General features: G+C 42.6%; 1 protein-coding gene, 1 non-coding gene and 1 pseudogene across 2 annotated transcripts; 2 read left to right on the forward strand and 1 right to left on the reverse strand.

The window, feature by feature from the left end:
* Positions 1-1,458: 1,458 nt before the first annotated feature.
* Positions 1,459-1,637, forward strand: LOC135026776 (U1 spliceosomal RNA; annotated as a pseudogene).
* Positions 1,638-8,029: 6,392 nt separating this feature from the next.
* Positions 8,030-9,451, forward strand: LOC135026700 (uncharacterized). Its single transcript, XM_063953643.1, has 3 exons — positions 8,030-8,141; positions 8,227-8,352; positions 8,428-9,451. The coding sequence occupies exon 3, from the start codon at positions 8,436-8,438 to the stop codon at positions 9,111-9,113; it is 678 nt and encodes a 225-aa protein (XP_063809713.1). The 5' UTR covers positions 8,030-8,141; positions 8,227-8,352; positions 8,428-8,435; the 3' UTR covers positions 9,114-9,451.
* Positions 9,452-16,583: 7,132 nt separating this feature from the next.
* Positions 16,584-16,746, reverse strand: LOC135026742 (U1 spliceosomal RNA). The gene has a single exon (XR_010223328.1). It is a non-coding gene; the product is annotated as a U1 spliceosomal RNA (small nuclear RNA).
* Between the last annotated feature and the right edge of the window lie 3,888 nt (positions 16,747-20,634).

Here is a 20,634-nt window from a genome sequence, read left to right on the forward strand (position 1 = left end):
AGTGAAGATCATGAAGTCTTCCGCCGCCTCTGAAGTCTTCTTTTCTTCTCATACTCACCCGGCTTCTATCTTCCGGCTCTGCGAGGGGGACGGCGGCGCGGCTCTGGGACGGACGGCGAGGGTGAGACCTGCGTACCGATCCCTCTGGAGCTAATGCTGTACAGTAGCCTAAGAAGCAGAGCCTATCAACTCACAGAAGTATGTGTGCATCTCTCCCCTCCGCCCCTCGATGCAGGGAGTCTGTTGCCAGCAGGCTCCCTGAAAATAAAAAAATCTAACAAATATACTTTCTGTCAGGAAACTCAGGAGAGCTCCCTGAAAAGCACCCAGTCTCCTCTGGGCACAGTAGTAAACTGAGGTCTGGAGGAGGGGCATAGAGGGAGGAGCCAGTGCACACCCAGATCTAAAGTCTTTCTTAAAGTGCCCATGTCTCCTGCGGAGCCCGTCTATCCCCCATGGTCCTTACGGAGTCCCCAGCATCCTCTAGGACGTAAGAGAAAAATTATGCTGGCAGAAAAATCCAATTGAGTGATTAAACAGCTCCAGAGCTGCTCTGTAAGGCAAGTAAAAGGGTGTGGGCCCTGCAGCACTACCTGTAGTTTGCATTGTGCATTGGAAGCCTAGTTTGCTGTCTGTTTCCACTTCTTTTTTCTTGAGCCCCTCCCGTCTATACCCTTGTGCACTATCCTGACTTCTCCTCCCGTCTGCTTACTTTGTGCCTTCCAATGCACAATGCAAACTACAAGTAGTGCTGCAGGGCCCACACCCTTTTACTTGCCTTACAGAGCAGCTCTTGAGCTGTTACAGTGCCCAGCTGCTGCAAGAAATCAGCGTGAATGCTTCAGGGGCTGGGGCATGGCCAACATGAGCCCCACACTGAAGGAGGGTGGGGGTGTTTAATGCGAACTAGGGGTCTCGCACAATGCGAACTACAGGTAGTGCTGCAGGGCCCACACCCTTTTACTTGCCTTACAGAGCAGCTCTGGAGCTGTTACAGTGCCCAGCTGCTGCAAGAAATCAGCTTGAATGCTTCAGGGGCTGGGGCATAGCCAACATGAGCCCCACACCGACGGAGGGTGGAGGTGTTTAATGCGAACTAGGGGTCATCCAAGTGCCGCAAAAGGCCGCCATGCCCTGCACGCATCTTTTCTCTTTTCATATGCAGACGAGGGTTGAAGCCAACTTTGACCCTCTGCTTGGATGACATCGCCATATGCAAATCCATCTGCTGCAGGCCTTCCCCCAGGAATGCTTGCACTAGTTGTTGCATTTGGTTTGTTGTTTGGGGGTGCTTCAGTATTAGGCAGCCTTCTGCCCTCCCATGTTCATCTGAAAATATGTGTTCTCCCTGCAGTTGTTGTCCCCAGATAAGAGTTCCCTTGTGCTGCCTCAGTTGAATCTCCTTTACTTGACAGAGATGTGCCTGAGCAGCGGCCCTCCCCAGCCCTATCCCAAATCATACTTATTTTGCATAGGAGATACCATGGTCATGAAGACTGTTCTCCCAGGGTGCGGTTCATTCATTGCATTCTGGGTATGCTGACCCCTGTGATTTCCCCAAATGTGGGAAACTCGACTGCATTATTTAATGCGAACTAGGGGTCATCCAAGCACCGCAAAAGGCCGCCATGCCCTGCATACCCCTTTTCTCTTTTCATAAGCAGACGAGGTTTGAAGCCAACTTTGACCCACTGCTTGGATGACATCACTTGCTGCCTTTCCAATGAAGCAAGTTTAATTTAATAATAGGTGAAAAACCATCCCTACAAAGGTGTTAATCAGATACTTGGCTTTGTGGACACTTTTCAGAGCACAAATTTGTTAGCATAAAAATAAAGCCAGAAAATGAAGAGCTGTTTAATCACTCAATTGGATTTTTCTGCCAGCATATTTCTTTTTCTCTGCAACCCACTGCTAAATTGTGCTTCGTGGCAGTTTTTTTTATAAAATCACTTAATCAAATCTAACTCTGATTACATCAGAGAAGGCCAGGTACCCTACACCATAAGATGTGGTTTGAAATTTTTACTTGTCTACTTAAAGATCACCAAAATCTGATAACAAGGTCAATTACGTCCCTAGGTGGGATTGAACCACCAACCTTTTGGTTAACAACTGAACACGCTAACTATTTGCGCCTCAGAGACACTTTGCGAAAGTACATACTGACAAAGGCTAATAAGCATTCATCTAGAACGTTTCCTAGAAAAACTTTAAAAAGTCAATAATCTGGAGAGTTTTTGTAAGATGTTCCTTCCATCAACCAATGAAGAAACACATTGGTACTTTCCCATGATGAGTGAGTACTTCAGGATCTCTTGCACTTACATGTGCAGCAGAGGACTACAATGGAAGCATGCTGGGCCTATAACCCAGAGGTAGGCAGATTGCAACTGTCCTCTGCTATATGCATTTTTTTTGTTAATTAAAGTAATCCAAAACTGGGATTGATATTTTGGCTCTTTTATTTTTACTTAAAGTACAATAACTTTTACTGTTTTAATTTGTTTTAATAGTATATTGACAGTATTGTTTTCTTTCAAAAATCCACTTAATTTTCTTTACCCTATTATTAAAATGGTAAGTGACAAAAACAAACTACATTGTCACCAGAAGAGCAATACAAAATGTACAAGTGATATATTAAAATCATCTTTTCAGCTTGAATTTCAATGATGCATTGAGGTAACGATTTTGTGAGAAACATCTTCACCCTTAAATAAAGATTTTCTTAATTCCCTACCTGTGTGCTAATTAGATATCACCTTGTTTTCACATTTAACAGACTTCCACATGAGAAAGCAGCAAAGATGCAGTGGCGTTAATGTTTCCTGGTGTCAACCTGTATTATTTCAGTAGACATTGAAATGAGGATGCATCTTGCTGCCTTTCCAATGAAGCAAGTTTAATTTAGTAATAGGTTAAAAACCATCCCTACAAAGGTGTTAATCAGAGACTTGGCTTCGTGGACACTTTTCAGAGAACAAATTTGTTAGCATAAAAATAAAGCCAGAAAATGAAGAGCTGTTTAATCACTCAATTGGATTTTTCTGCCAGCATTTTTCTTTTTCTCTGCAACCCACTGCTAAATTGTGCTTCCTAGCTGTTTTTTTTATAAAATCACTTAATCAAATCTAACTCTGATTACATCAGAGAAGGCCATGTATCCTACACCATAAGATGGGGTTTGAAATTTTGACTTGTCTACTTAAAGATCACCAAAATCTGATAACAAGGTCAATTACGTCCCTGGGTGGGATTGAACCACCAACCTTTTGGTTAATAGCCTTATACACTAACTGATTGCGCCACAGCGACACTTTTCAAAAGTACATACTGACAAAGGCTAATAAGCATTCATCTAGAATGTTTCCTAGTAACATTTTAAAAAGTCAATAATGTGGAGAGTTTTTGTAAGATGTTTCTTCCATCAACCAATGAAGAAACACATTGGTACTTTCCCATGATGAGTGAGTGCTTCAGGATCTCTTGCACTTACATGTGCAGCAGAGTACTGTAATGGAAGCATGCTGGGTCCATAACCCAGAGGTAGGCAGATTGAAACTATCCTCTGCTATATGCATTGTTTTTTGTTAATTAAAGTAATCCAAAACTGGGATTGATATTTTTGCTCTTTTATTTTTACTTAAAGTACAATAACTTTTACCATTTTAATTTGTTTTAATAGTATATTGACAGTATTGTTTTCTTTCAAAAATCCACTTAATTTTCTTTACCCTATTATTAAAATGGTAATTGACAAAAACAAACTACATTGTCACCAGAAGAGCAGTACAAAATGTACAAGTGATATATTAAAATCATCTTTCCAGCTTGAATTTCAATGATGCCTTGGTGCAACAATTTTGTGAGAAACATCTTCACCCATAAAGAAAGATTTTCTTAATTCCTTACCTGTGTGATGATTAGATATCACCTTGTTTTCACATTAAACAGACTTCCCCATGAGGAAGCAGCAAGGATGCAGTGACGTTTATGTTTCCTGGTGTCAACCTGTATTATTTCAGTAGACATTGAAATGAGGATGCATCTTGCTGCCTTTCCAATGAAGCAAGTTTAATTTAATAATAGGTGAAAAACCATCCCTACAAAGCTGTTAATCAGATACTTGGCTTTGTGGACACTTTTCAGAGCACAAATTTGTTAGCATAAAAATAAAGCCAGAAAATGAAGAGCTGTTTAATCACTCAATTGGATTTTTCTGCCAGCATATTTCTTTTTCTCTGCAACCCACTGCTAAATTGTGCTTCGTGGCTGTTTTTTTTATAAAATCACTTAATCAAATCTAACTCTGATTACATCAGAGAAGGCCAGGTACCCTACACCATAAGATGTGGTTTGAAATCTTTACTTGTCTACTTAAAGATCACCAAAATCTGATAACAAGGTCAATTACGTCCCTAGGTGGGATTGAACCACCAACCTTTTGGTTAACAACTGAACACGCTAACTATTTGCGCCTCAGAGACACTTTGCGAAAGTACATACTGACAAAGGCTAATAAGCATTCATCTAGAACGTTTCCTAGAAAAACTTTAAAAAGTCAATAATCTGGAGAGTTTTTGTAAGATGTTCCTTCCATCAACCAATGAAGAAACACATTGGTACTTTCCCATGATGAGTGAGTGCTTCAGGATCTCTTGCACTTACATGTGCAGCAGAGGACTACAATGGAAGCATGCTGGGCCTATAACCCAGAGGTAGGCAGATTGCAACTGTCCTCTGCTATATGCATTTTTTTTGTTAATTAAAGTAATCCAAAACTGGGATTGATATTTTGGCTCTTTTATTTTTACTTAAAGTACAATAACTTTTACTGTTTTAATTTGTTTTAATAGTATATTGACAGTATTGTTTTCTTTCAAAAATCCACTTAATTTTCTTTACCCTATTATTAAAATGGTAATTGACAAAAACAAACTACATTGTCACCAGAAGAGCAATACAAAGGGGTATATGCAATAGCGGGCGAATCGCGTCATTAGATCCGCCTCTGTATGATTCGCCCGCTATCGCCAGCCGCAGCCCTGTCGCCGGGACCCTGGATTCGCAATATGCAATGAAAAAATGATTCGCCCCTCCTGCAGGCGGATTCCGGCCAATCGGCGATCAGTGGGCGTACTGAATTCGCCTTCCCGCCCAAAGCAGCACTATATTAGGGCTTGTTTGTTGCATGTGCTCTGCAGCCATTTTGTGAACCTGCAGAGAGGTGTGAGGAGGTGCAGAGCTAGCAATTTGGTTGTTTGCTGTGGATATCTTTGGACACCCCAGCAGGCTTTATTCCAGGACAGTCAGGAGGATTCCTGTTACCCCGGAGCAGAGCCATTTTAGGAGCTTTTACTACAGTTGTAGGTAAGTACCACATGTGTGTCTGGTGTTGCATGTATGTGTTTGTGTAGTGGGGGTTGCCATGAGGTGTACATGGGGTGTTTGTGCATGTGTGCATGTGTGCAGGTATGTGTATAGCCCCTTGCTTGTGTTGCTGCATTTTTGGGGGGAGACTTGTGTTTTGGGGTAGTTTTTCACGTTTTTTTTTTCTTTAATTGACTTTTTTGGGTCTTCTATTAGCATTGGTGTACCCCCTGAGTGTGTTGGGATGCTTTCTGACCATTTTGGGGTGATTTGGAGCAAGTTTAGTCGACAGCCAGGTTGACATGTGCTGCTGATTGTTTTTCAAACATGTGTTTTCCTGCCTAATTTTGATGTGGGGTGCCTCCTGAGTGTGCAGGGATGCTTTCTGGTCATTTTGGGGTGATTTGGAGCAAGTTGAGTCGACAGCCAGGTTGACATGTGATGCTGATTGTTTTTCAAACATGTGTTTTCCCGCCTAATTTTGCTGTGGGGTGCCTCCTGAGTGTGCAGGGATGCTTTCTGGCCATTTTGGGGTGATTTGGAGCAAGTTGAGTCGACAGCCAGGTTGACATGTGCTGCTGATTGTTTTTCAAACATGTGTTTTCCCGCCTAATTTTGCTGTGGGGTGCCTCCTGAGTGTGCAGGGATGCTTTCTGGCCATTTTGGGGTGATTTGGAGCAAGTTGAGTCGACAGCCAGGTTGACATGTGCTGCTGATTGTTTTTCAAACATGTGTTTTCCCGCCTAATTTTGCTGTGGGGTGCCTCCTGAGTGTGCAGGGATGCTTTCTGGCCATTTTGGGGTGATTTGGAGCAAGTTGAGTCGACAGCCAGGTTGACATGTGCTGCTGATTGTTTTTCAAACATGTGTTTTCCCGCCTAATTTTGCTGTGGGGTGCCTCCTGAGTGTGCAGGGATGCTTTCTGGCCATTTTGGGGTGATTTGGAGCAAGTTTAGTCGACAGCCAGGTTGACATGTGCTGCTGATTGTTTTTCAAACATGTGTTTTCCCACCTAATTTTGCTGTGGGGTGCCTCCTGAGTGTGCAGGGATGCTTTCTGGCCATTTTGGGGTGATTTGGAGCAAGTTGAGTCGACAGCCAGGTTGACATGTGCTGCTGATTGTTTTTCAAACATGTGTTTTCCCGCCTAATTTTGCTGTGGGGTGCCTCCTGAGTGTGCAGGGATGCTTTCTGGCCATTTTGGGGTGATTTGGAGCAAGTTTAGTCGACAGCCTGGTCGACATTTTGTAAGGGGCAGCCATTTTGTAAGGGGCAGCCATTTTGTGAGGGTCAGCCATTTATACATGTATGTTTTTTTTTTTTATAACAGAGATGTCAAGGGACAAACCAACCCGATCCGCCCCTTCCCCCACCCCCTCGGATCTATCCCTGCAAAGCAATGAGGAGTGGGAGCCAACCCAGGAGGCGGATGCGACCGACCAGGCATCTAGTGACCAGCCGCGGTCGTCAAGGGCCCATGAGAAGTCCAAGAAAAAGCCTAGTAAAAAGGTACTTAACCACACATGCAGACACAAATAGCATCAAACTTTACCCACTGTAGTTTGTGCAATGCCATGCACACCTACTGTAATAGGTGCGCAATGCCAGGGATACTGACACTCACAGGTACATACCGATCTTAATAAAAATTTTTTTTTTTTTTTTAATCCCTAAAGGCAAGAAGCCAGCCAGAGGAGCAGTCGGAGGAGGAAGCCTCTGGTGAAGAAGCAGGACAGAAAAAGCCGCGTGGACCCAGATACACTGAGGCGGAAAACTGTGTCCTAGTGGATTGCGTCGACAGGTCCTACGACGTTTTGTATGGATCAAGGGCACAGAAAACAGCATTTAAGGTAAAGCGGAACATCTGGGAATCCATCGCCAGTCAAGTAACTGCAATTTCTGGAAACCGTCGGAGCACCCGAAATTGCTTGAAGCGGTACAGTGATTGCCGCAGACAGACCAAGAAGAAGATGGGGATTCAGCGCCGACATGAGACAGCTACGGGAGGTGGCCCGGCTCTCAATTTGAAGTGGCTATCCTGGGAGAACGTTATTAGAAGGCGCTTGAACCCTGTCATGGTCGAAGGAGTTCGCGGAGGTGTGGACTCCAGCCGTCCTGCTGGCTTTCTCGAGGAGGAAGAACCGCCCAGAAGACGGAGGAAGGCGGGAGACCAGCCGTCCAAAAGGAGGTCTGATGGTAAGAATACATTCACATGAGCTGTATTTCCTTTTAAATTTTTTGTATGTGCTAATGTTTTTTTTTTTTTTTCAGACAGACCTGCCCAGAGGACATCACCTGCGCACAGGACATCGCCAGCGCACGGACCGTTACCTGTGCAGCAGGCATCGGCAGCAGCGCGCGGACCATCAACTGCGCCGCAAGCATCGCGAGCACACAGATCGTCACCTGTGCGCCACAGTTCGTCATCGCGCAGTTGGTCACCTGTGCACCAGACGACATCAGTGCACAGACTATCACCTGTGCACCAGACACCGTCGGCGACCACACCACAAGATGGGCGCCAAACTACAGCTCCTGCGCGCAGGCCATCACCAGATCGTCGTCTCTCCAGGAGCTCTGGGACTGTGACTGAAGAGCCTCAAGACACAACCCTTGTGGACCCATCACTCGATCTGTTTGAGTCTACAGGGTTAAACTTTTCTTGGGTTTGAGGACAGCCGTGCAGATGTATCCAGCCAGACCCTTGAAAAGTCTTCCGAAACGAGGACAAGTGGAGCTCCTGGAGCAGCGGCATCACAGGATGGAGAAGGTTTGTTTGTTTTTTTTGTGGGGGGGGGGGGGGGCAGTAGTTGTGTAAAGTTTATCAACTTTTCCAAAATTTATTTTGCAAACAGTGGTGCCACGAACCAGCAGCGGACTAGCTTCGGGGATTGGTTCGTACTTCAGGCCGGATCTCCTACAGGGGTCGTCAGAGGATGACGAGGTGGAAGTGCAGGATGATCCAGTTGCTACATCCCTGCGTGAGTAAATTGAATTGTGAACCTTCCAAAAAATGTATGATGAATGTGGATAATATTGTCTAATTTTCTTTTCAGCTGCCCAAATGAATGTGGTGGCAGACATCCAGGAAGGGCAGAATCCCTCAACTGTTCAGAGGGTTCACACCCTGGCATCAGAGATTGGGACACGCCAGGATACATACACAAATGTTGTGGGAAGCAGACTGGACAACATTGAGAGGACAATGGAGAAAATGTCCAACAATCTGCATGAACTGCAGAAGACTATTTCCGACAGCACGGCCACAATACTACAGATCATAATTGAAGATCGTAGGGAGAATAGGAACATACTTAACATCATGTCCGATTCCTTGGTCAAGCTTGTGGAAAAAAACACATGTTTGGCAGAAAGCAATAAGAACATGTCGGATAGTCATCGACACTCCGCTTCCAGCCAACAGGTCATGGCAACCACACTGCAGATGATCTATGATAAGCTCCCAGTACCAGCTCATCAACACGCTGGTGATCCACCATATCCGCCGTCTCAAGCCACAAGGACGCATCGTACCCTTCCTCAAGTCCCATCCCAGTACAGTCAGTCACAGATGTACCAGGGATATACAGGGATGTACCCCACCCCCCAGATGCCTCCACCACCAGCCGCACATTCTTCAACAGCATGGGCACCGAGGGCCAGTCGACATACTCCCCAGCCTCCCAGGACATCCACGCCCTATCAGGGGGAAGAAGAGGATCCGGACAGACTTCCACCATAAACCCGGTCGTATTATTTTATTTTATTTTAAATGTTTTTCATGTATCCCTGTCTTCCCCTCCCATTAGTTTGTTGTTTTTCTTACTATTGTTTATTATTTGTTGGGCTTCCCCACCCGTGACCGGGTACTACCAAGGAGCTTTGTGTAGGCATACATGCGCGGGCATGTATGCGGGCGCGTGTGGTAACGGATGAAAGCTCCTTGCGGCTACATGTATGATGGGCCAAAGAGCTATTCTGATACCCCCTTTTTCTTCAAAAAATCCTTTTTGTAATGATGTACAGTAGACTTTCATTGTGTGAATTTACTATTCACTAGTCTGTGTTTTTGACTTATTCATAGGATTGTTGAGGAAAAATGAAGTGGACGGCATAAGATTGTGTTGAGCGTACCAAGGTGAGTAGAACCATGTTTAATTCAAGAAACTTTGAACCGCATGCCTTTGTAGAACAACACCGCCCAGCAATGGCTCATGCTGGGCTGTGTTGTTCCACAAATGTTAGCATGTCAAAGTACTGACCACTGACGACACTCTTTCACTTTGAACCGCATGCCTTTGTAGAACAACACCGCCCAGCAATGGCTCATGCTGGGCTGTGTTGTTCCACAAATGTTAGCATGTCAAAGTACTGACCACTGACGACACTCTTTCACTTTGAACCGCATGCCTTTGTAGAACAACACCGCCCAGCAATGGCTCATGCTGGGCTGTGTTGTTCCACAAATGTTAGCATGTCAAAGTACTGACCACTGACGACACTCTTTCACTTTGAACCGCATGCCTTTGTAGAACAACACCGCCCAGCAATGGCTCATGCTGGGCTGTGTTGTTCCACAAATGTTAGCATGTCAAAGTACTGACCACTGACGACACTCTTTCACTTTGAACCGCATGCCTTTGTAGAACAACACCGCCCAGCAATGGCTCATGCTGGGCTGTGTTGTTCCACAAATGTTAGCATGTCAAAGTACTGACCACTGACGACACTCTTTCACTTTGAACCGCATGCCTTTGTAGAACAACACCGCCCAGCAATGGCTCATGCTGGGCTGTGTTGTTCCACAAATGTTAGCATGTCAAAGTACTGACCACTGACGACACTCTTTCACTTTGAACCGCATGCCTTTGTAGAACAACACCGCCCAGCAATGGCTCATGCTGGGCTGTGTTGTTCCACAAATGTTAGCATGTCAAAGTACTGACCACTGACGACACTCTTTCACTTTGAACCGCATGCCTTTGTAGAACAACACCGCCCATCAATGGCTCATGCTGGGCTGTGTTGTTCCACAAATTTTCATTGGAAAAAATGAACATGAATTTAGTGTGTTTTTACTTTAATATACTTTTTTTTTCTTTTCCCCACAGATATCTATATACACAAGAAAAGAATGTAAAGAAGAACAAACTACTTTTTTGTTTTAATTAACTTTCAAACTTTATTAAAAAAAAATTTTCTTCAATAAACTTTTAAAAATAGAAGTTTCCTGTGGTTTTTATTAAAATTTGTAATGCAGTTGAATTGTATGTAAGTAGATTTCCCAGGGAACATCAGGGGATCTGTCTCCTCACATCCACGCCACTTGGGAAGATACAACGCAGGACCTGTGGAAGAGAACAGTATGAGCTACCAGATGTGGGTAATAGTGTCACCCTGGGACTGGAAGGAAGAGGTACATACAGTCCACACAACACAAGCGGGGAACAATGGGTCCAAATGCAAACCTCCAGCACTTGCGTCACTACACATCCAAACATTCCCTGACCAGCATTGCTGTTTCATGGAATGTTTGGATGTGTAGTGACGCAAGTGCCGGAGGGCTGCACTTTGGGCATGCCAGGGTGATTTTGGATAAGGGAGTTTTGGGCAATACATCTCACCTGAGGGGGTTGTCTGCTACATGGCGGAGGGTCAGGTCCACATCACCAGTAGGGTCTCCCATGGAACATCAGGTGAAATGCCGTGTCTCCTCACATCCACGCCACTTGGGAAGATACAACGCAGGACCTGTGGAAGAGAACAGTATGAGCTACCAGATGTGGGTAATAGTGTCACCCTGGGACTGGAAGGAAGAGGTACATACAGTCCACACAACACAAGCGGGGAACAATGGGTCCAAATGCAAACCTCCAGCACTTGCGTCACTACACATCCAAACATTCCCTGACCAGCATTGCTGTTTCATGGAATGTTTGGATGTGTAGTGACGCAAGTGCCGGAGGGCTGCACTTTGGACATGCCAGGGTGATTTTGGTCAAAGGGAGTTCTGGGCAATCCATCTCACCTATGTTGACACGCCGACTGCAACGATCTCCGACGAACCGAGGGTACCTGTCAAAAAATCATACTCACCTTCCAGCGTCCAGAGGTACATCCACGTCCAGAGAGATAATCCACGTACTTGGCAAAACAAAAAAACGCACACCGATCCAGCGGACTAATGAAAGGGGTCCAATGTTTTCACATCAAACCCCTTTGTCCCAAATGCCGGGACAAATTTTAAAAATGTTTTTATTGGTGTTTTTTTTTTTTTGGGAATAGCAGATCTATTTATATTAGAAGGGATTAGGTACTTTTTTTTTGGGGGGGGGAGGCACAAATATTATTTATATATTTTTTAAAATAATTTTTTTTTTTTTATTGCTGGAACGGTAAAATCAGAAAAAAAAATGGCGTGGGGTCCCCCCTCCAAAGCATAACCAGCCTCGGGCTCATTGAGCTGGTCCTGGTTCTAAAAATGCGGGGAAAAAATTGACAGGGGATCCCCCGTATTTTTAAAACCAGCACCGGGCTCTGCGCCTGATGCTGGTGCCAAAAATACGGGGGACAAAACGAGTAGGGGTCCCCCGTATTTTTAACACCAGCATCGGGCTCCACTAGCTGGACAGATAATGCCACAGCCGGGGGTCACTTTTATGCCGTGCCCTGCGGCCGTGGTATCAAATATCCAACTAGTCACCCCTGGCCGGGGTACCCTGGGGGAGTGGGGACCCCTTCAATCAAGGGGTCCCCCCCCAGCCACCCAAGGGCCAGGGGTGAAGCCCGAGGCTGTCCCCCCCCCATCCAATGGGCTGCGGATGGGGGGGCTGATAGCCTTTGTTGTAAAAGAAAGATATTGTTTTTTCCAGTAGTACTACAAGTCCCAGCAAGCCTCCCCCGCAAGCTGGTACTTGGAGAACCACAAGTACCAGCATGCGGGAGAAAAACGGGCCCGCTGGTACCTGTAGTTCTAATGGAAAAAAAATACCCAAATAAAAACAGGACACAGACACCGTCGACAGTAAAACTTTATTACACACTGCCGACACACACATACTTACCTATGTTCACACGCCGACATCGGTCCTCTTCTCCATGTAGAATCCCGGGGTACCTGAAAAGCAAAGTTCAATATACTCACCTTAACCAGGGTCCAGAGATAAATCCACGTACTTGGCAAAAAAAGAAAACGCATTTACCCGCACCAAAAACGGACTGAAAGGGGTCCCATACTGACACATGGGACACCTTTCCACGATTAAGATCTGTCAGTGACAGCTGTTACTGACAGGTCTCTAAGCCAATCAGGAAGCGCAACTTCGTTGCGCTCACCTGATTGGCTGATCGCTGTGACAGCGCATCGCACAGCTCCCTCCATTATATTCAATGGTGGGAACTTAGCGGCTAGCGGTGAGGTCACCCGCCGGTCAGCGGCTGACCGGCGGGTGACCCCACCGCTAACCGCTAAGTTCCCACCATTGAAAGTAATGGAGCGGCTTTGCGAGGCGCTGTCAGAGTACAGACGGCGTCCAGCCAATCAGGTGAGCGCCACGGCAGTAGCGCTTCCTGATTGGCTGAAGGGACATCAGTGACAGGAGTCACGTGATGTCCCGGCATTCGGGGAGAGGGGTCCCATGTGTCAGCATGGGACCCCTTTCGGTCCGCAGGTCCGGTTGTTCGTTTTCTTTTTTTGCCAAGTACGTGGATTTATCTCTGGAGCCTGGTTGAGGTGAGTATATTGATCTTTTATTTTCAGGTACCCCGGGATTCTACATGGAGAAGAGGACCGATGTCGGCGTGTGAACATAGGTAAGTATGTGTGTGTCGGCAGTGTGTAATAAAGTTTTACTGTCGACGGTGTCTGTGTCCTGTTTTTATTTGGGTATTTTTTTTCCATTAGAACTACAGGTACCAGCGGGCCCGTTTTTCTCCCGCATGCTGGTACTTGTGGTTCTCCAAGTACCAGCTTGCGGGGGAGGCTTGCTGGGACTTGTAGTACTACTGGAAAAAACAATATCTTTCTTTTACAACAAAGGCTATCAGCCCCCCCATCCGCAGCCCATTGGATGGGGGGGGACAGCCTCGGGCTTCACCCCTGGCCCTTGGGTGGCTGGGGGGGGGGGACCCCTTGATTGAAGGGGTCCCCACTCCCCCAGGGTACCCCGGCCAGGGGTGACTAGTTGGATATTTGATGCCACGGCCGCAGGGCACGGCATAAAAGTGACCCCCGGCTGTGGCATTATCTGTCCAGCTAGTGGAGCCCGATGCTGGTGTTAAAAATACGGGGGACCCCTACTCGTTTTGTCCCCCGTATTTTTGGCACCAGCATCAGGCGCAGAGCCCGGTGCTGGTTTTAAAAATACGGGGGATCCCCTGTCAATTTTTTCCCCGCATTTTTAGAACCAGGACCAGCTCAATGAGCCCGAGGCTGGTTATGCTTTGGAGGGGGGACCCCACGCCATTTTTTTTTCTGATTTTACCGTTCCAGCAATAAAAAAAAAAATAATAAAAAAAAAATAATATTTTAAAAAATATATAAATAATATTTGTGCCTCCCCCAAAAAAAAAAAAAAAACCTAATCCCTTCTAATATAAATAGATCTGCTATTCCCAAAAAAAAAACACAAAAAAAACCATGTTTAAAATTTTTTTATTTGTTTTCACCCTCCAAAGTGTGGCGGATTGAAAATCGCGAATTTGCTGTCTAAAAGCACTGCAGGCGAATTTCCAAACTTGAATTGAATATGCTGGAGGCGAATTGCAGCATCTGTACCATTGCAGAAAAGGCGAATGCGGAAAAAGGCGAATTGAGAAAAGGCGAATTTTGACGGTCCGTTTTTTTGCGAAAAAGTACTGCACTGCATAGGCGAATTGATTTTTTGAGGCGAAAACGTTCCGGAATTCGCCTTTTTCTGAAATTCGCCCGCTATTGCATATACCCCTATATGTACAAGTGATATATTAAAATCATCTTTTCAGCTTGAATTTCAATGATGCATTGAGGTAACGATTTTGTGAGAAACATCTTCACCCTTAAATAAAGATTTTCTTAATTCCCTACCTGTGTGCTAATTAGATATCACCTTGTTTTCACATTTAACAGACTTCCACATGAGAAAGCAGCAAGGATGCAGTGGCGTTAATGTTTCCTGGTGTCAACCTGTATTATTTCAGTAGACATTGAAATGAGGATGCATCTTGCTGCCTTTCCAATGAAGCAAGTTTAATTTAGTAATAGGTTAAAAACCATCCCTACAAAGGTGTTAATCAGAGACTTTGCTTTGTGGACACTTTTCAGAGAACAAATTTGTTAGCATAAAAATAAAGCCAGAAAATGAAGAGCTGTTTAATCACTCAATTTGATTTTTCTGCCAGCATTTTTCTTTTTCTCTGCAACCCACTGCTAAATTGTGCTTCCTAGCTGTTTTTTTATAAAATCACTTAATCAAATCTAACTCTGATTACATCAGAGAAGGCCAGGTATCCTACACCATAAGAGGGGGTTTGAAATTTTGACTTGTCTACTTAAAGATCACCAAAATCTGATAACAAGGTCAATTACGTCCCTGGGTGGGATTGAACCGCCAACCTTTTGGTTAATAGCCTTATACACTAACTGATTGCGCCACAGCGACACTTTTCAAAAGTACATACTGACAAAGGCTAATAAGCATTCATCTAGAATGTTTCCTAGAAACATTTTAAAAAGTCAATAATGTGGAGAGTTTTTGTAAGATGTTTCTTCCATCAACCAATGAAGAAACACATTGGTACTTTCCCATGATGAGTGAGTGCTTCAGGATCTCTTGCACTTACATGTGCAGCAGAGTACTGTAATGGAAGCATGCTGGGTCCATAACCCAGAGGTAGGCAGATTGAAACTATCCTCTGCTATATGCATTGTTTTTTTGTTAATTAAAGTAATCCAAAACTGGGATTGATATTTTTGCTCTTTTATTTTTACTTAAAGTACAATAACTTTTACCATTTTAATTTGTTTTAATAGTATATTGACAGTATTGTTTTCTTTCAAAAATCCACTTAATTTTCTTTACCCTATTATTAAAATGGTAATTGACAAAAACAAACTACATTGTCACCAGAAGAGCAGTACAAAATGTACAAGTGATATATTAAAATCATCTTTCCAGCTTGAATTTCAATGATGCCTTGGTGCAACAATTTTGTGAGAAACATCTTCACCCATAAAGAAAGATTTTCTTAATTCCTTACCTGTGTGCTGATTAGATATCACCTTGTTTTCACATTAAACAGACTTCCCCATGAGGAAGCAGCAAGGATGCAGTGACGTTTATGTTTCCTGGTGTCAACCTGTATTATTTCAGTAGACATTGAAATGAGGATGCATCTTGCTGCCTTTCCAATGAAGCAAGTTTAATTCAGTAATAGGTGAAAAACCATTCCTAAAAAGGTGTTAATCAGAGACTTGGCTTTGTGGACACTTTTCAGAGAGCAAATTTGTTAGCATAAACATAAAATCAGAAAATGAAGAGCTGTTTAATCACTCAATTGGACTTCTCTGCCAGCATAATTTTTTTTCTATGCAACCCACTGCTAAATTGTGCTTCCTAGCTGTTTTTTTATAAAATCACTTAATCAAATCTAACTCTGATTACATCAGAGAAGGCCGGGTACCCTACACCATAAGAGGGGGTTTGAAATTTTGACTTGTCTACTTAAAGATCACCAAAATCTGATAACAAGGTCAATTACGTCCCTGGGTGGGATTGAATCACCAACCTTTAGGTTAATAGCCATACACACTAACTGATTGCGGCACAGCGACACTTTGCAAAAGTACATACTGACAAAGGCTAATAAGCATTCATCTAGAACGTTTCCTAGAAAAACTTTAAAAAGTCAATAATCTGGAGAATTTTTGTAAGAAACACATTGGTACTTTCCCATGATGAGTGAGTGCTTCAGGATCTCTTGCACTTACATGGGCTATTAACCAAAAGGTTCCCACCCAGTGATGTAATTGACCTTGTGATCATATTTTGGTGATCTTTAAGCAGACAAGTCAAAATTTCAAACCCCCTCTTATGGTGTAGGGTACCTGGCCTTCTCTGACGTAATCAGAGTTAGATTTAATTAAGGTGCGCAAGGGCATAGAAGGGAGCGGTTTAAGAAAAGAGAAGTGGAAACAGACAGCAAACTAGGCTGGAGAGAGACCTGAGACAAAGAGATCTGAATTATACGAGAGCCGACCAGGGGAAACACAAATTATGCAGTCAAGTTTCCCACATTTGGGGAAATCACAGGAGCAGCACACCCAGAGTGCAATGGGTGAGCCTTGCCCTGGGAGAAGCACCTTCATGATCATAGTATCTCACCTGGCAGGTAAGTAGGAGTTGGGCTAGTGCTGGGGAGGGTCGCTGCTCGGGTACCCCCCTGTCAAGTGAAGGAGATCCAACTGAGGCAGCACAAGGGAACTCTCGAAATAAGAACAAGGCTAGAGGAAGATCTGAGACAAAGAAATCTGACTTTTACCAGAGCTGACCAGAGGAAAGCACAAACACAGTCCCCCACTACCACCAGGAAACATTAACGCCACTGCATCCTTGCTGCTTTCTCATGTGGAAGTCTATTTAATGTGAAAACAAGGTGATATCTAATTAGCACAAAGAAAAGAAAATTAAGTGAATTTTTGAAAGAAAACAATACTGTCAATATACTATTAAAACAAATTAAAATGGTAAAAGTTATTGTTCTTTAAGTAAAAATAAAAGAGCAAAAATATCAATCCCAGTTTTGGATTACTTTAACAAAAAAAATGCATATAGCAGAGGATAGTTTCAATCTGTCTACCTCTGGGTTATGGGGCCAGCATGCTTCCATTGCAGTACTCTGCTGCACATGTAAGTGCAAGAGATCCTGAAGCATTCACTCATCATGGGAAAGTACCAATATGTTTCTTCATTGGTTGATGGCAGAAACATCTTACAAAAACACTCCAGATTATTGACTTTTTAAAGTTTTTCTTGGAAACGTTCTAGATGATTGTTTATTAGCCTTTGTCAGTATGTACTTTTACAAAGTGTCGCTGTGGCGCAATCAGTTAGTGTGTATGGCTATTAACCAAAAGGTTGGTGGTTCAATCCCACCCAGGGATGTAATTGACCTTGTTATCAGATTTTGGTGATCTTTAAGTAGACAAGTCAAAATTTCAAACCCCCTGTTATGGTGTTAGGTATTTAGACTTCTCTGATGTAATCAGAGTTAGATTTGATTCAGTGATTTTATAAAAACAGCTAGGAAGCACAATTTAGCAGTGGGTTGCAGAGAAAAAGAAATATGCTGGCAAAAAAATCCAATTGAGTGATTAAACAGCTCTTGGATGGTTTTTCACCTATTACTAAATTAAACTTGCTACATTGGAAAGGCAGCAAGATGCATCCTCATTTCAATATCTACTGAAATAATACAGGTTGACACCAGGAAACATTAACGCCACTGCATCCTTGCTGCTTTCTCATGTGGAAGTCTGTTTAATGTGAAAACAAGGTGATATCTAATTAGCACACAGGTAAGGAATTAAGAAAATCTTTATTTAAGGGTGAAGATGTTTCTCACAAAATCGTTGCCCCAATGCATCATTGAAATTCAAGCTGGAAAGATGATTTTAATATATCACTTGTACATTTTGTATTGCTCTTCTGGTGACAATGTAGTTTGTTTTTGTCAATTACCATTTTAATAATCGGGTAAAGAAAATTAAGTGGATTTTTGAAAGAAAACAATACTGTCAATATACTAAAAAAACAAATTAAAATGGTAAAAGTTATTGTACTTTAAGTAAAAATAAAAGAGCAAAAATGTCAATCCCAGTTTTGGATTACTTTAATTAACAAAAAAAAATGCATATAGCAGAGGATAGTTTCAATCTGCCTACCTCTGGGTTATGGACCCAGCATGCTTCCATTACAGTACTCTGCTGCACATGTAAGTGCAAGAGATCCTGAAGCACTCACTCATCATGGGAAAGTACCAATGTGTTTCTTCATTGGTTGATGGAAGAAACATCTTACAAAAACTCTCCACTTTATTGACTTTTTAAAATGTTTCTAGGAAACGTTCTAGATGAATGCTTATTAGCGTTTTTCAGTATATGCTTTTGCAAAGTGTCGCTGTGCCGCAATCAGTTAGTGTGTAAGGCTATTAACCAAAAGGTTGGTGGTTCAATCCCACCCAGGGACGTAATTGACCTTGTTATCAGATTTTGGTGATCTTTATGTAGACAAGTCAAAATTTCAAACCCCCTCTTATGGTGTAGGGTACCTGGCCTTCTCTGATGTAATCAGAGTTAGATTTGATTCAGTGATTTTATAAAAACAGCTAGGAAGCACAATTTAGCAGTGGGTTGCAGAGAAAAAGAAATATGCTGGCAAAAAAATCCAATTGAGTGATTAAACAGCTCTTGGATGGTTTTTCACCTATTACTAAATTAAACTTGCTACATTGGAAAGGCAGCAAGATGCATCCTCATTTCAATATCTACTGAAATAATACAGGTTGACACCAGGAAACATTAACGCCACTGCATCCTTGCTGCTTTCTCATGTGGAAGTCTGTTTAATGTGAAAACAAGGTGATATCTAATTAGCACACAGGTAAGGAATTAAGAAAATCTTTATTTAAGGGTGAAGATGTTTCTCACAAAATCGTTGCCCCAATGCATCATTGAAATTCAAGCTGGAAAGATGATTTTAATATATCACTTGTACATTTTGTATTGCTCTTCTGGTGACAATGTAGTTTGTTTTTGTCAATTACCATTTTAATAATCGGGTAAAGAAAATTAAGTGGATTTTTGAAAGAAAACAATACTGTCAATATACTAAAAAAACAAATTAAAATGGTAAAAGTTATTGTACTTTAAGTAAAAATAAAAGAGCAAAAATGTCAATCCCAGTTTTGGATTACTTTAATTAACCAAAAAAAAAATGCATATAGCAGAGGATAGTTTCAATCTGCCTACCTCTGGGTTATGGACCCAGCATGCTTCCATTACAGTACTCTGCTGCACATGTAAGTGCAAGAGATCCTGAAGCACTCACTTATCATGGGAAAGTACCAATGTGTTTCTTCATTGGTTGATGGAAGAAACATCTTACAAAAACTCTCCAGATTATTGACTATTTAAAGTTTTTATAGGAAACGTTCTAGATGAATGCTTATTAGCCTTTGTCAGTATGTACTTTTGCAAAGTGTCGCTGTGGCGCAATCAGTTAGTGTGTACGGCTATTAACCAAAAGGTTGGTGGTTTAATCCCACCCAGGGACGTAATTGACCTTGTTATCAGATTTTGTTGATCTTTAAGTAGACAAGTCAAAATTTCGAAAACCCCTGTTATGGTGTAGGGTACCTGGCCTTCTCTGATGTAATCAGAGTTAGATTTGATTCAGTGATTTTATAAAAACAGCTAGGAAGCACAATTTAGCAGTGGGTTGCAGAGAAAAAGAAATATGCTGGCAAAAAAATCCAATTGAGTGATTAAACAGCTCTTCATTTTCTGGCTTTATTTTTATGCTAACAAATTTGTTCTCTGAAAAGTGTCCACAAAGCCAAGTATCTGATTAACATCTTTGTAGGGATGGTTTTTCACCTATTACTAAATTAAACTTGCTTCATTGGAAAGGCAGCAAGATGCATCCTCATTTCAATATCTACTGAAATAATACAGGTTGACACCAGGAAACATTAACGCCACTGCATCCTTGCTGCTTTCTCATGTGGAAGTCTGTTTAATGTGAAAACAAGGTGATATCTAATTAGCACACAGGTAAGGAATTAAGAAAATCTTTATTTAAGGGTGAAGATGTTTCTCACAAAATCGTTGCCCCAATGCATCATTGAAATTCAAGCTGGAAAGATGATTTTAATATATCACTTGTACATTTTGTATTGCTCTTCTGGTGACAATGTAGTTTGCTTTTGTCAATTACCATTTTAATAATCGGGTAAAGAAAATTAATTGGATTTTTGAAAGAAAACAATACTGTCAATATACTATTAAAACAAATTAAAATGGTAAAAGTTATTGTACTTTAAGTAAAAATAAAAGAGCAAAAATATCAATCCCAGTTTTGGATTACTTTAATTAACAAAAAAAAATGCATATAGCAGAGGATAGTTTCAATCTGCCTACCTCTGGGTTATGGACCCAGCATGCTTCCATTACAGTACTCTGCTGCACATGTAAGTGCCAGAGATCCCGAAGCACTCACTCATCATGG

This window comes from Pseudophryne corroboree, unplaced genomic scaffold (genome assembly GCF_028390025.1).
Source record: "Pseudophryne corroboree isolate aPseCor3 unplaced genomic scaffold, aPseCor3.hap2 scaffold_449, whole genome shotgun sequence".
Lineage (NCBI taxonomy): Eukaryota > Metazoa > Chordata > Amphibia > Anura > Myobatrachidae > Pseudophryne > Pseudophryne corroboree.

Bases quoted from the DNA above. Each gene is read 5' to 3' on its own strand.
- LOC135026700 (XM_063953643.1), top strand. From the start codon at position 8,436: ATGAATGTGGTGGCAGACATCCAGGAAGGGCAGAATCCCTCAACTGTT.